Below are 16480 nucleotides of genomic sequence, written 5' to 3'. Positions count from 1 at the left end.
CTTGTCTGAACATTGACTTGGTTCTGCTTCTTACATTCATTGTAGGTTCTGCTCGTGCTGGATTCTGATACGGATCAAACATTTGTTGTAAAGGTGAGGTGAGGCATAATGCATATATTTCTATAAAGTTTAACACACATCTATAATACAGATTTATTTATTATTATTATTATTATTATTATTATTATTATTTTTGTATACAAGATCGAGGCTCGTGTAAGAGCTAACATTGATGACAAAAAAACAAACGGACACATAAGACAAAACTAGCACGCCACTCAGTAGAGCGCATACTCCCGCCGTGGGTGGCCGCTGCTGAGCCCTATCTTCCAATGGTAAAAAAAATCCTTCAAAAAATTCCTGGATCCAGAATAACATCCTGAGTTTCACCAAAAACTAATCAATTCTTCCCTATCCCAAGGGCAACCATCCCACCAACTTTCATCCAAATCCGTTCAGAACTTTTCCAGATATCTTGTTCACAAACACACGAACACACACACGGACGGACACGATCGAATGCATTACTCCCTGGCGGGAGTAATAAAGGGAGCGGGAGACAAGATGGGAAGAGAGGTGGAAGCACACAAGTACAACATTTTAGAGCAGGGACATCGGGAGATCTGTGGGAGGGAGATGGCTTGAAGGAAAGAAGTCGGAATTTCAAAAAAGTGGATCTGGGCTGAATTAACGGGGCTAGAAAAGATCAAGGTTTTGGATGGGGGAAGATAAAAGATGGTGGTCAACAGCTGTTTTAAAGACTGGAGTGAGGAGTGGGACTGAAGAGAGCGAGGGAGTTTGTTCCAGAGGCGGGAGAAAAGAGGAATGAAGGAGTGAAGGTGAGCAGAAAGTCTTGATTTTGGCAGTTTAACCATAAGAGGGTTGCAGGCAGATCTTGTGCGACCTGTGGGAATATTGGGGGGACAGAGCACAGAGAGAGCTGGGGGGTGGGGGGGGGGCAAGGCCGGAGAGGAGTCGGTAGAAGACAGAAAGACCACCCACCTGCCTGCGGTGAGTGAGTTAAAGGCCCTCGGAGTTAGCTTCATCGCGGGAGATTATTCACTGATATATTCGAAATATGGCACCTGTAGATCGTATGAGGAATTATGTTCAAATGTTCTCAGCATGAGTTGCAATAATCAAAAGCACAACAACATTTTATTAACTCCACGACCGAAGGTGGACGGAGGTTGTGATTTCACCCCTGTTTGTCTGTCTGTGAGCAGGATATCTCAAAAGGTTATGAACAGATTCGGATATGAGAATTTTTTAACTTATCAAATGATTCCTTCACCATTGAGAGATAGAGCCAAAACGATATAACGTGATACAGCATTTCAAAACGTGGTGGATGAGTTGGGTCGGTGACGAGAACAAGCCAATTATGTTTTGGTTCAGGTCCGGATCCAGACCCGGCCTCTCGGTGGGATACAAAATGTAAACTGTTCAACCTGCCGGAGGTATACGCTCTACCGAGTGTCGTTGGAGTTAATCTTGTTATTTAGGATTATGTATAATTAAATAAATAAATCCTGGTGTTGGTTTAAAGGTTAAGGTGGCTGGCCTAAAATCTTATGGTCTTGAATTTGAGCCCCTGTTGTTCCATTGAATTAACACCAGGTGGGTTGACTCAGCCTGTCATCCTTCCGAGGTCGGCAAATTGAGTACCAGCTTACTGGATACAGGGGGCACTGCATCAGCAGCACTCCCAGGAATGATGCAACTGATATACAATGTATGTATTAAGCCTGGTGTTGGTTTAGCAGTTAGGGTGCCGGCTTGGGATCCTGGGATCCTGGGTTCGAATCCCGTTTGATCGCTGAATTAACGCAGGGGGGTTGACTCAGCCTGTCATCCTTCCGAGGTCGGCAAATTGAGTACCAGCTTGCTGGGATGAATGATCCCGGTGTGTACCCCGGTTTAGAATAGGTACACCGTATCCCTGCGCATCGTAAGAGGTGACCAAGGGTTGGCGTCAGGAAGGGCATCCGGCCATAAAAACATTGCCTCAAAAAGGGAACCATGATCGTCATGGGGCCCGCAAGGCTAACCCCGCTCTAGGGGGGGAAAATGGCCTTAAAACGATCATTCGTTCATTCATTCGTACAGTGCATGTGTTGAAAATTAAATAGAGTGTGCTGTTTGGACTTTTGTGAGTTTGGTTTGGACTTTTGTGAGTGCAATAACCGTTTGAACGCCCACATACCTCGCCACCATTTTTAATGAATATTGCTTTTCGAATTGCTGCGGATGAAATTGTCGGCCCAGGCTTGCATCCCCTGTAATCATACACTTATCTTATTGCTTCCCGAATTAGCATATTCAATTTGCTCTTAATGGCTGCCTCAACAACAACTATTGCATTTCTTTCCATTTCATCTCGAGATCATTCTTTTCTTTTTCATTATCTTTGAATTAACAGAAAATACGAGCTGTAAAACGTCAGGCAAATCACGACTTTGAGTTCATAAAATGTGAGCGCACACCTGAAGATCACGCACGTCACTCAAAGCAAAGGAGACCAAGCGGATATGATTTTCTGGGTGTACACTTGTATCTTGATTGTCCAAATTATTAAGAGACAAACTAATGTCACAGTTGTATTTAACTTTCGTGCAGGAAGTACTGCAGTACTGAGTTGTATTGGACAAAGCTGTTGATTTCAACAGGAATACTCCTCATCGTCACTGCCTTTGGCAAGCCCAGTTATGGGAATATCAGCAGTATCGGTGTTTCCTTTGACCAAAATGAGGGCGATCGATCATTTCGTCAGTGTCATTCCCATCGATGCCACCTTCGCTGTCAGATGTCAAGGTTTCAACAAAAGAATCTGTGATGAACCGAAACAAATCGTTAAACTCCCACACTCTCTTCAATCCCACTCCTCCTTCCAGGTCTTTAAAACAGCTGTTCACCACCATCTTTTATCTTCCCCCATCCAAAACCTTGATCTTTTCTACCCCCGCTAATTCACCCCAGATCCAGTTTTCTGAAATACCAACTTCTTTCCTGGAAGTCCTAGCTGTGTCCATGTGTTTTTATTATTATTATTTTTGACTCCGTGTTTTTTTTTTTTTTACTCCGTGTTTTTATTATTATTATTTTTTACTCCGTGTTTTTATTATTATTATTTTTTACTCCGTGTTTTTATTATTATTATTTTTTACTCCGTGTTTTTATTATTTTATTTTTTTACTCCGTGTTTTTATTATTATTATTTTTTACTCCGTGTTTTTATTATATATTTTTTTTACTCCGTGTTTTTATTATTATTATTTTTTACTCCGTGTTTTTATTATTATTATTTTTTACTCCGTGTTTTTATTATTATTATTTTTTACTCCGTGTTTTTATTATTATATTTTTTTTTTACTCCGTGTTTTTATTATTATTATTTTTTACTCCGTGTTTTTATTATTATTATTTTTTACTCCGTGTTTTTATTATTATTTTTTTTACTCCGTGTTTTTATTATTATTATTTTTACTCCATGTGTTTTTTAGCTCCCCCACCCCCCACCCTCCTTCCCACGCCTCCTCCCCCCCAAGCCCTCTCCCTCCCACAGATCTCCCGATGTCCCTGCTCTCAAATGTTGTACTTGTGTGCTTTCCCCTCTCCCCATCTGGTCTCCCGCTCCCTTTATTTTGTCTTATGTGTTCGTATGTTTGTTTTTTGTCATTAATGTTAGCTCTTACACGAGTCTCGATCTTGTAGACAAAAAATATATATATATATATATATATATGTGTTTGAGTTATCCGCCGAGAACGATCAAAAGTGCTGATGTTTAGGGTTTCACCTTTCGTTGGGGCAAGAATGGTTAACATGTGATCAACCTACTCTTTCATGAAACACAATTGCAGATTACAACCACTGACCTTTAGAGCATGGCCTCTGAAGAAGGTCAGTGGTTGCCTGATACATCTGCCTGATAACACAGGTATCCTTGCAGTCTGCTGCGCCTTCGTGGAGAAAATTTGCAGAAAATACAAGCTGTAAAATTTTTTACGGGAAAAGTACTTCCGACCCCTGACGTTGCGGTGCGAGCGATGGATGATGTGATGATATTCCGCACCACTTTACCGCTCATGGCCCATCAGCAATTGCTATTTTATAGGAATGTTGATGTAATCCCTAGCAACAAGGTGGATTTATTCATGGTATTTCCTGCACCTCTCTTTGGTTAACCACTCGATGGATATTCAAGAAATCACCTCCACTGGATTCTTGATGGCGTCGGCTTATCCACCAATCCATGCATGATACATGGATGTCGAGCACATGAATCGTATCGACACAATATAATTTCGCAGTCCACTTCTCAGCAAAACTTTGTCATTATCCACCCCATTCCGGACACATAAATGATGATGAAAGCAATATTAACCGGAGCGGCACTCGGTCGAGAGCAAACCTCCGCCAGGATGAGCATTTGATGTTTTGTATCCCACTGATAGACCAGATCTGGATTCGGACCTGAACCAAAACCTAATCGGCTTGTTCTTGTCGCCTAACCCTAACGTCCACCAAGTTTCGTCATAATCCATCCATAACATTTTGAGATATCCTGCTGTGTATCGTTTTTGGCCCGATCACTCAAAAGTGAAGAATCACTTTAAAAAATTAAATAATTCTCATATCCGAATCCATATTCAGATCTTCACCAAAATCGAATCGAATCGTCCTTGTCAGACACCCAACCGGTCCACCGAGTTTCTTCCAAATCCGTCTACAACGTTTTGAGATACCGTGCTGTAGATCGGTTTTAGCCCGATCAGTCAATGGTGGAGAATCGCAAAATTCTAGCATCCGGATCCGGATCTTCACCAAAATCTAACCATATCGCCCTTGTCACATACCCAACCTCTACGCCAAATTTCGGCCAAATCTGTCCACAACCTTTTGAGATATCCTGTTCACAAACAGACAGGAGGGAAAACATAACCTCCACCCACCTTTGGTGGTGTAGGTAATGAAGATGTGAGGTAATGAATCGTGCACATTCAGGAAGTAGAGAAGTTTTGCTTTCTAAAACTGCAAACACCTGAAAATGAACATTCCTGACCAGTTGCATTGTTGTCTTTCCTGAAAAATTGCCCTGTGTTGGCTTCTGACCCATTTCGTAGTAGCTGGCCGCTGTTTACTTTCAGTGGTATAATTTAGTGTCAGCATATCATTGTTAAACTGTGGAATGAAACATGTTTGTTTAGCTGTTGTAGGTTTGTAAACTGCTTGCATATTTCCTGCAACATTACCTTTGGATGTCGTGTTGTTGATAAGTGGCTGTTTGTTGTTGTGCAGGGTCTCAGGAAATGCAGCCAGTTGAATGGGCGGACACTGCTGGTGAGCAAGGTGCCATTTATGGTGAGATTACTGAAGTATTACTCCACTGAGGACTCTATCTTCCTTCTCCTCGAATATGCCCCAGGTTTGTTAATTTATGTTTGTGCACGTGTTCTGGGGACAATGTGGCTTTTTTACACAAAGGAGATAGTGTAAATTAATTGTATGTTTTGTACACGAGTTTATCAAACAGTAAAATAACTAGATTTATGCAATCACAAAGCGATCGTCAAGGGTAAGCCTGTCCCGGCGTCCGTGATCCAATGACGTCCATATGTTTGCAGACCGCCATATGACCTTGACCTTGAACATGTAGGGATAGAGTGCAGATTTAAAAAAATGTGTCCCCATCTACAATCTATCTGGCACAAAACTCAACATCATGAAAATCGCAAATGTGTTTTTAGGTAATGAGGTCACAATCTGAAAAAAAGTAGTTCAAGGACACTAATCAAATACAAGGTGCACAACTTCAATGCAGGTAAACTATTATGATGCAAGAACAACTTGGAAGGTCAAGTGGTCTTTGAGATTCCGCATTGGCAAAATAGCGCGATGACAAAAATGCATTTTTTGTCAGATCGTCATTCGACCTTGACCTTTAACCCAGAGCATTCTCCCAGAGACCCAGAGTATCTCCTTCTTTCTCAGATCCACGCCCTCACGTCAGGGAATTTCCCACATAGTTTTCACGGTTTTGTTTAAATATGTTTAAACTTTCCCCTGCAGTGTTGTATTCAGTGGTTTATTACAACACGCTGTGCTTCTTCCGACTTAAAAGGCTTTTTTCAATTTCCTCATCCAAATCATTCTATTTCAAATAAAAATTCAATCTCTTACTGTTCTTCCTTTCTACATTCTCTAAATTCACCTTCATTCCACCCCTCCTCTATCGTTTTTAATCGGATCTCTGACTTGAAAATCACAATAAACCCAATTTGTAATAAATGTTCATTTTTCATTAATCGTCCACTTTCTAAACTCCCCCCTCGCCCCTCCCTTCCTAATCTCACCCCCCACCATTTTTCTCCAATTCTCTCCTCCCCCCTCATCCTCAAAGCTGCCTCCAGCCTACTTCCTCTCCCTTCCAACTCATACCTCCACCTCCTCCAACCTTCTTCCTCACTCTGCCCCCTCCTCCAACATCTCACTGTGCCTCATCACCGTCAAACATTTTGTCCTCCTCATCCTTCCCTTTCTCCTAGCTCTTTTGTAATCTGTGACACACTATCAACAGCTCTCCCCACCTCTCCCCCCTCCCCCCAATCTTACCCTACCCCTCCCTTCCCCAGTCCTGTACCAGATGCTCCCCCTCCCTCTTCCTTAACGGTATGGACCTCAAACATCTGGGGCCTTCACTCAAACCTGATTGATCTCTCCATTCAGGTTGCTTCTGACAATCCAGACTTGATCTGCTTAACAGAAACTTTCCTCCTTCAAGATGTCTCTGATTCCTTAGTATCTCTCCCTGGTTACTCCCTCCTCCGGTATGATAGACCTGAGCCTCGTCCTGGTGGTGGGGTGGCTTTCTTTATCAAAAACTCTCTTCCTCACTCTCCTTGCACTGCCCTCTCTCCACCCCACCCCCAGGAGTACCTCTGGCTACGGCTTCCTCTCCGCTCCCACCTTTTGTTCATATGTGTTCTGTACCGTCCGCCAAACAGTGATGACTCCATTTACATTTCGCTGTCTGACAACATGGACCAACTTCTATCCACTCATCCCAACTCTCTCTTCCTCATTTGTGGTGACTTCAACTGTCATCATGCCAGCTGGCTTGGTGTGGGTACCTCTCTCACCAGCCATGGCACCTCAGCAAAGGGCTTCTACGACTCATTGGGACTGACACAATCTTTCAATTTCCCAACCCAGATCTCTGTCAACGGTACATCATCTCTTCTAGACTTGGTTATGACAAACTTCACTGCAAATGTCCACTGTTCTTCCTCTGCTCCAATCGGTTCTTCTGATCATGTGCTTGTTAAAGTGGATATCTCTCTGGCCATTCTCAGAGAGCCTCCTAAGCGTCAACGAGTCTGCCATTTCACTCAGGCCGACTGGCACGGTCTTCAAGCAGCCATCAATCATCTGGACTGGTTTCCCATCTCCACTGCCTCTGACATCAACTCATCCTGGGAATTCTTCCAAAGCAAACTGCTCTCTCTCTCTCGTGCACAGATTCATCCCATCTCATCTTCAGTTGTCATACCCTTCCTCCCGTCCATGGTACACTGAATCTTGAGGTGAGGCAGTTGCCCTGAAACTACCTGCCTTCACTTAATGGAAGGCAAATCAAACTGAAGGCAAGCTCAGTTTTTTTCACCAAGCTCAGAACAAGTGTGTGTCTACCCTCAGGAGATCCAGGAAACCAGGAAATGTCTCTACTCTCAAGACTGAACTCTCAAACCTGTCTCCTTCCTCCAAATCCTGGTGGCATCTGGTCAAATCTGTGTCTGGTGTTTGTTCCCCCTCCAACACCTCCCTTACCTCAAATGGCTACACAGTTGACACCGCACGTGAAAAAAGCTGAATGCCTCAAAATCTTGTGTCCCAAACCCATCACTCCGTGTACCCACCTTACCCAGTCAAACCCAGCTGCTCCTGGACTCTGTGTCCTTCTCTCCTGACAAGGTGGAGAAGTTTTTGTCAAACCTCGACTCTGATTCTGCAACTGGACCAGACGGCATCAGCTCACGGGTCCTAAAATCCTGCTCTGCCTTTCTTTCACACCCTCCCTCTGTTCTCTTCACCCTTTCTTTTGCTCAAGGTCATCTGCCAGCATCTTGGAAATCAGCAAACATTACCGCTTTACACAAAAAAGGAGCAAAAACAGATCCTTGCAACTACAGACCAATCAACCTTCTCCCAATAATCAGCAAGGTCATGGAATCCATCATTGCTTCTGACATCAAATCCTTCCTTTTCTCCAATGGCTTGATCTCAGATCATCAATTTGGTTTCAGACCAGGTCAATCTTCTCTGGACATGTTGCTTCTGCTGTCTCAACAATGGATGGAGGTCCTCAACGCCAAGCAGGAAATCAGAGCCGTCTCCCTTGACATATCACGTGCCTTCGATACGGTCTGGCACCCAGCTCTGCTAACCAAACTCTCCTCCTATGGTATCCATGGAAATCTCCACTCATGGCTTGCGGACTTCCTCTCTGGTCGTAGGCAACATGTGGCCCTGAATGGATTTCTCTCTTCTCCCCTTCCTGTTCTGGCTGGAGTTCCCCAACTTAGTGTTCTGGGCCCTGTGCTTTTTCTGGTCTTCATTAATGGTCTTCTGGGTCACTTCAATGGATTTCTGGTCTTCTGGGCTTCATCGCTGGAGATTCCAATGATTCTGAATGCTTTGGTTTCAACAGCGTGAAGACGAGCTAGGTGTGAGGCAGGAGCACCAGCCCAGAGGGGAGAGCAGTATTCCATTGAGCTGCGGATGAAAGCCTTGTATGTGGTGAGGAGCTCAGGTGTGCCAAGGAAGGACTTCGCACGACGGAGGATGCCCAGTCGGCGACTGGCTTTGGAGGCCAGATATGAAATGTGGTTTTCCCAGGAAAGATCATGGCAGATAGTGAGACCCAAAAGCTTGAGTGACAGAACTTCTTGGAGAGGATTATTCAGAAAGTGGATGGGAGGGTTGTCCAGTCGGTCTTTTCGGAGAGACATCGTAAGAGTGTGAGATTTGTCAGGATTGAAAGACATGTTCCACTTGTTTGCCCAGTCTGTGATTTTGTCCAGGTCTGCAGAGAGTGAGGAGGCTGCAGACTGCCGATCTGAGGGATGAAGAATGGAGCGACAAAGAGTAGAGTCATCAGCAAAAAGATACAGAGGATTTTCAAGAGAGTCAGAGAGATCATTGATGAAGACCAGAAAAAGCACAGGGCCCAGAACACTGCCTTGTGGAACTCCAGCCTGAACAGGAAGAGGAGATGAGAGAAACCCATTCAGGGCCACACGTTGACTACGACTAGAGAGGACGTCCGCCAGCCATGCGTGGAGATTTCCATGGTTACCAAAAGAGGAGAGTTTGGTGAGCAGAGTGGGGTGCCAGACCGTATCGAAGGCACGTGATATGTCAAGGGAGACTGCTCTAATTTTCTGTTTGGCATTGAGGACCTCCATCCATTGTTGAGAAAGCAGAAGCAGCATGTCCAGAGTAGAGTGTCCAGGTCTGAAACCAAATTGATGATCAGAGATCAAGCCATTGGAGAAGAGGAAAGATTTCATATCTGAAGCAATGATGGATTCCATGACTTTGCTGATAATTGGGAGAAGGCTGATTGGTCTGTAGTTGCTGGGATCTGTTTTTGCACCTTTTTTGTGCAAAGCGGTGATGTTGGCAAATTTCCAAGCAGATGGAAGATGACCTTGAGCAAAAGAGAGGGTGAAGAGAACAGAGAGAGGGAGTGAAAGAGCGGAAGAACAGGATTTTAGGACCCGTGGGCTGATGCCGTCAGGTCCAGTTGCAGAATCCGAGTCGAGGGTTGACAGAAACTTTTCCACCTTGTCAGGAGGAAAGGACACAGAGTCCAGGAGCAGCTGGGTACGACTGGGTACGGTGGGTACAGAGAGGGATGGGTTTGGGAAACAAGATTTAGAGGCAAACACACAGTTGAGGCATTCAGCTTTTTCACGTGTGGAGTCAGCCGTGTGGCCATTTGAGGTGAGGGAGGGATGGAGGTGGAGAAACACCAGAAACAGATTTGACCAGACGCCACCAGGATTTGGAAGAGGGAGACAGATAAGAGAGTTCGGTCCTGAGAACGGAGAGATATTGTTTCCTGGCTCTCCTGAGGGTGGACACACACTTGTTTCAGGCTTTGTGAAAGGAAATGAGATTTCCTTCCGTTGGATTTGCTTTCCAGGAGACGAAAGCAAGTTGTTTCTGGGCAATAGCCTCACCACAAGATTCCGTGTACCATGGACGGTAGGAAGGGTATGACAACAGAAGACGAGATGGGTTAAATCTGTGCATGAGAGAGAGCAGTTTGCTTTGGAAGAATTCCCAGGAAGAATTTATGTCAGAGGCAGTAGAGATGGGAGACCAGTCCAGATGATTGATGGCTGCTTGAAGACCGTGCCAGTTGGCCTGAGTGAAATGCCAGACTCGTCGACGCTGAGGAGGCTCTCTGAGAATGGTCAGAGAGATGTCCACTTTAACAAGCACATGATCAGAAGAGCCGATTGGAGCAGAAGAAGAGCAGCAGACATTTTCAGGGAAGTTAGTCATAACCAAGTCCAGAAGAGAAGATACTCCGTTGACTGAAATCCGGGTTGGGAGATTGACAGATTGTGTCAATCCCAGTGAGTCACAGAAGTCCTTTGCTGAAGAGCCATGGCTGGTGAGAGAGGTACCCACACCCAGCCAACTGGCATGGTGACAGTTGAAATCACCACATATGAGGAAGAGAGAGTTGGGATGGGTAGATAGAACTTGGTCCGTATTCTCAGACAGCGAGATGTAGATGGAGTCATCACTGTTTGGTGGACGGTACAACACACATATGAACAAAAGGTGGGAGCGAAGGGGAAGCCGTAGCCAAAGGTATTCCTGGGGGTGAGGTGGAGAGAGTGCAGGGCAGGGCAAGTGAGGAAGAGAGTTTTTTATAAAGATAGCAACCCCACCTCCAGGACGAGGCTCAGGTCTATCATACCGGAGGAGGGAGTAACCTGGGAGAGATACCAAGGAATCAGAGACATCATGAAGGAGGAAAGTTTCTGTTAAGCAGATCACGTCTGGTTTGTCAGAAGCAACCTGTATGGAGAGATCAGACAAGTTTGAGCAAAGGCCCCGGATGTTTGAGGTCCATACTGTTAAGGAAGAGGAAGGGGGAGCATCGGATACAGAACAGGGGGGGGGGGGGGCAGCGGTAGGGTAAGATGTGGAAGAGGAGGAAGAGGTAGGGAGAGCTGTTGAAGGTGTGTCGGAGATTACAGAATAGCTTGGAGAAAGGGAAGAATGGGGCAGACAAAAGGTTTGATGGTGATTGGGAGAGGCGCAGTGAGGTGTTATTTGACGAGGGGGAAGAGCGAGGCAGAAGGTTGAGGGAGATGAAGGTGAAAGTTGGAAGGGGGAAGAAGCGGGGAGGATGCTTTGAGGAGGAGGGGTGAGAGGGGAGTCTAGGAGGGGAGGAGCGAGGGAGAGTCTCGGAGGGGAGGGGTGTGGGGGGAGATTTGAAAGGAATGGGTGATTGGGAAGATTTGGAGGGGAGGGGCAAGGGGGAAGATTTGAAAGAGATGGGTGATGGGGATGATTTGGAGGGGAGGGGCAAGGGGGTAGATTTAGAGGGGAGGGGTGATGGGAAATGGGATTTTGGGGTGATGGGATTTTGAAAAGTGTACGATTAATGGGAAACGAACATTTATTGCAAAATGAGTTTCTTGAGACATTCGAGTCAAAAATACTGTTATGAATTTGGTAGAGCAACATCTAGAGCTAGGTAGATCTGAATAGGTAGGTATTCGGCTGTCGTGACAGGGACTCTGCATGTAATAAGTTCTTGATGTTTAGGCGTTTGTCGGGGGAAGATGTATGATTGTGGATCTACCTGGAGATTCGGGTGTTAAATAGTGAGGGATTAAAGGTAACGCCCCTGTGAGTTTCACCTAGTAGTCAAACCTTTGTCCATTATGGCACTCCAAACCACATAAACATTAGTTAGGTCCTTAGCGCAACATTAAATAATTACTTTCCCTGACAATGACTTCGGAACAAACGGACAGGAAACCAGGCCAAAAACACCGCCACAATTGGCCGCCACCGTTTACACCTCCAAGGCCTACAAACCTCGCCTGGCACGTGTTATAACACAAGGACCGCGGGGTCGGGGACGGGAGCGTGGAGCGATGCCGGAGAGGGCGTGACCTGGGCGGGCCGGCGAGTTGGGAGGCTTTTGATTGGCTGAGGAGTGCGCCAATGTGACGTCATCGGCCAGAGATATTAGCGACGGTCGGACGCCATTTTAGGGCAGTTCGTTGGGAGTTGGCACGGAGAGTTGGCACTGAGAGTTGGCAGGGAGAGTTCGTTGGAGTTGGCAGTTGGCACTGAACAGTTGGACTTGGCTGCCAGCACTCCCGAAGAGAGTCGAGTCGAGTCAAGTGGAGTTCGTTTGCTTTGTGCAGCCCTGCGTTGGACCGTTGGAGCAAAGGAGCTCGTGGTGTGGGTGGGCCGTTGAACCGACGAGGCCTGGTGGCGCTTGGAGGCGGACGGAGAGGGCCGCGGCTCCGTGGAACTTGGAGTGAGGCGTGCCGGGTGGAACGAAAGGAGCCGGGTGTTGGACGGCGGTCACCAAGACGACAAGGACGAGATAAGGCCGTACCCGCGAATACACTTTGCATAAAACTAAAAGACGTGTTATTTTCGTATTCACCTCCCTCGTATCGTGTTTGATATCTGTTGTGTGTGGGATCCCAATTTAGGCTTATTAGAGTTATTAGTATTACCGGCGCGGGCTTTTTCACTGTCTTTACTTATAAATAATAAATCCTTATATTATTTTCTGTATATATCTGAACGCAGTTTTCCTGGGTGTTTCATTTTAATAGATAGGGCTGCGGAGCTTGCTGTGTCTGCCCTTCCGCGCGTTTAACTTTGTGTTGAGTTTGAATCCGCCATTGAGTTTTCGCCTCGGGAGTGTAAAGTCTCGCAATCGGCCATCCGTAACTGTGGTGTTAATCACGGTTGCGTAACAATACGTTTTAGGACGCTGGAGGGAGGATGGAGTTCATGCTCACATTCACTCTGTCATTCCTTTTTTTCCCACCTCTGGAACAAACTCCCACACTCCCTTCAATCCCACTCCTCCCTCCAGGTCTTTAAAACAGCTGTTCACCACCATCTCTTATCTTCCCCCATCCAAAACGTTGATTTTTTTCTACCCCCGCTTAAACACCCCAAATCCGCCTCTTTCAATCTCAGACTTCTTTCTTGAAATTCCTATTTGTGTTCTTTTGCTTTATAATGTGTACCCCTCCAGCCCCCCCCCCCCCCCCCAGCCCTCTCCCTTCTACAGATCTGCCAACGTCCTTTCTCTGCTGTTGTGCTTGTGTGCTTCGCTTTCTTTCCCCTTCTTGTCTCCCGCTCCCTTCATTGCATGTTTTATGTGTCTGTGCATGTTTTCATGTTTAATGTGTTGGCTCTTACACGAGCCTCGATTCTGTATGAAGAAAAAAAAAAAGAGGAGTATGATGTAAATTCAAGGTAAATGTGGCTTGTTCTTGGGCCTAGGCTATCTAGCGAGGGAGATTTTGTTCTGATCAGACAATATGTAGTCGAGTTATGGTGATAAATGTTAAAATGTCTATAACTAGGTCATGACCTTAAACTTGGTCAAGTTGAAAGGCATTCGGTCAACCCCACAAACTTTGTATTCCCATTATTGATGCAAAATTTCATTTTGAAAGTCCCAGCGGGATCCGAGATACAGCTCGGACATTGGCGGGGGGAAAAGGAAGAAAAATAAACCTAAGTGGTGGTTTAGTATTCCTAGGGGACTAAGAAACTCTGGGGTACCATTACAAACTGGGGGCGCTAATTGTAGAAACAAACCCTACAACAGTTATAAGCTTCACACTATCCTATAGGCATAGGGGGAGGCTTCATAATATTCACGCACTGGTAATTATTATTTTTAACAAATGTATGTATCGACAAAAATTGGCAGATCATTAACTTTTTAACATCAGTCCATCACTACCCTCATCATGCACAAATCATGCCAAATGAAACATGAATTTTGCACAAGTCGTTGTATTGGCCAGACGATGAGCAACAGGCCTGATTGAATCGGTGGTGGTTTGGTTTGTTTTAAACTTCATTTGATGCATCGTTCGAGAGCTTAGCCCTGTCTTTAGCCATAAATAAGTTAGCAGTTTGATTGAATTTTGTTTTCTATGTCTGCTGTTGAACATATTACCAGAATGCCATCTGGGGTTTCCCCCAAAGTGTCACAAAATGACCCACATTCTGGTTTTACCCGAAAGCATTTACTCAATGTTCACAAAGTATGGACTAGTGTCATGTCGGTCAACCAAGATAGGGTAGGAAGAGTAGCTCCGAGTAATTTATTACTGAACCAGTTGTGGCCATATTAGAATTTGTAGCAACAGAGTGATTGTCTGAAACCAACTCGGTTTCAAGAACATTAGAACTTGTATTTTAAAAACTAGAAGGACCACTTCCTTAGGGAGCATTAGCAAAGCGTCTTCCCTGTTTTTGGCACATTTGAAAAACACCACTTATTGTACACCATAACTGCAGTGCCCTTTATACTACACCATTATATTTGACTACAATTTCCACCCTCATTGAAAACTGGTGGTGTTACCACTGCTGGGGTGGTTGAGCAGGGTGGTAAGGATTGCGAATGTCAAACAAAACATTTTTATTAGCCGAGAATACATGTATGCCGAGAGAGGATTTGAGTAGAACAGCCAAGAGTATTGAACCACCTTTTGAGGCCATTTTTCCCCGCAAAGCAGGGGTTTGCATTTTTCGGGCACCGTCGTCCCCTTTTTGAAGCAACGTTTTATGGCCGGATGCCCTTCCTGCCGCCAACCCTGTTAGTCGCCTCTTGCGACACACAGGGAATTACCAGTGAACTGGTACTCAATTTGCCGACCTCAGAAGGATGGCAGGCTGAGTCAACCCCCCTGGTGTTCATTCACGGATCGACCGGGATTCGAACCCAGGATCCTAGGATCCCAAGCTGCACCCTAACCACGAAGCCAACACCAGCCTACAGCCAAGAGTATTGAGATAATAATAACAATAATAATAATAATAACAATAACAACAATAATAATAATAATAACAATAACAACAATAATAATAATAACAACAATAACATTAATAATAATAACAACAACAACAACAACAATAATAATAATAACAATAACAACAATAATAATAATAACAATAACAACAATAATAATAATAATAACAATAATAATAATAATAACAATATCAACAATAATAAGAAGAACAAGCATTCTGAGTATTGCGCTGCAATACATGTCCCCTACCGGCAGTCTGTCGTCCGGAAAACTGTTGGGGAAATTACCAAGGGTTATTTATCCACAGGTTCTGAATCGTTCCCAATCGCTAATTACCTCAGGATGGGCTCACCTGTGATTCGCACTCGGGACTTGGATTTATACACCTTGCAGACAGGTCAGCAGAAGCACCATAAATAAATTGTTGATAAAGACCCTTTCGAGTCGCTAAATATCAGTAATTTATTATATTTTCCGGTTCACGATCAATGATCGATGTGTATATATATGTTGCTCGGCTTGGCTCCGCCCCTCCGGAAAGCGGGCGCTGTGTCGCGCTTTTGACGTTCGCGAGACGAGGCTGAGGGCGCGCGGTGCGGCTTGAGGAGAACTCCAGAATAAACAAGATATCCATTTGTTTAATATTTTCGTTTAATTAACGATATCTGCCAAACCACATGCCCCATCGCAAATTCCAAAAGGACATTTTAGTAGACTGATATGCTGAACAGATCTGTGAAGTTTCCCCTCGATTGGATCAAAAATGAGGGAGGAGCTCGGTTTTAAAGGTTCATGCTTAAAAACGTCATAACTCTGAAACCATGTGACGCATGACGTCATGCTCGTTGACTTTTTTGTTCGTCATGGGTATGCGATTCTGCCTGCAAAGTTTGGCCTCGATCTGTTCAGCCCTTGCAGAGAAAAAGGGGTTTTCGTGTTTTCACGAAAAACAATATGGCGGCCGAACCACGTGACCTGTGACGTCATAATTACCATTAAAATATTCTACAGACCGAGTCCCCCATATGGTGAAAATTTGATCTCAATCGGTCCTATAATTGCAGAGAAAATCTTTTTTAAAGGAAATTAAAACTTAAAATGGCACCGAGTTAAGGATCATCAGAATTATCAGAATTACCAAAGTTCAAAGTGCCATAACTTTGTCAAAAATGATCGAAACGTCGTGAAGTTCGAACTCGATCTGTAACTTATCATGAGGAAACCATGTACCAAGTTTGAAATCATTAGCATTAAGAGTTTAGAAAAAAAGTCCGGAAAACTGTTCTTTGCGTGACGGACTGACGGACGGAGGGACGGAGGGACGGAGGGACGGCGTGCAAACCTATAGCCTCCTCCAGTGT

At 44.8% G+C, this 16480-nt stretch overlaps 1 protein-coding gene across 12 annotated transcripts in view; it reads left to right on the top strand.

The window, feature by feature from the left end:
* The window catches only part of LOC137426452 (ribosomal protein S6 kinase delta-1), a 100310-nt gene that overhangs the window by 40978 nt on the left and 42852 nt on the right, over nt 1–16480 (top strand). For all 12 annotated transcript variants that reach the window (XM_078779409.1, XM_078779417.1, XM_078779407.1 and 9 more), the window contains 2 exons: nt 46–93; nt 5302–5428. In XM_078779409.1, coding sequence (XP_078635535.1) covers nt 46–93; nt 5302–5428 — 175 coding nt within the window. The remainder of the gene's footprint in view (nt 1–45; nt 94–5301; nt 5429–16480) is intronic.

The sequence above is a fragment of the Myxine glutinosa genome, chromosome 5 (genome assembly GCF_964187855.1).
Source record: "Myxine glutinosa chromosome 5, kmMyxGlut1.1, whole genome shotgun sequence".
Lineage (NCBI taxonomy): Eukaryota > Metazoa > Chordata > Myxini > Myxiniformes > Myxinidae > Myxine > Myxine glutinosa.
Note: the sequence above shows the minus strand (reverse complement) of the source record. Positions and strands in the feature narration are given on the sequence as shown.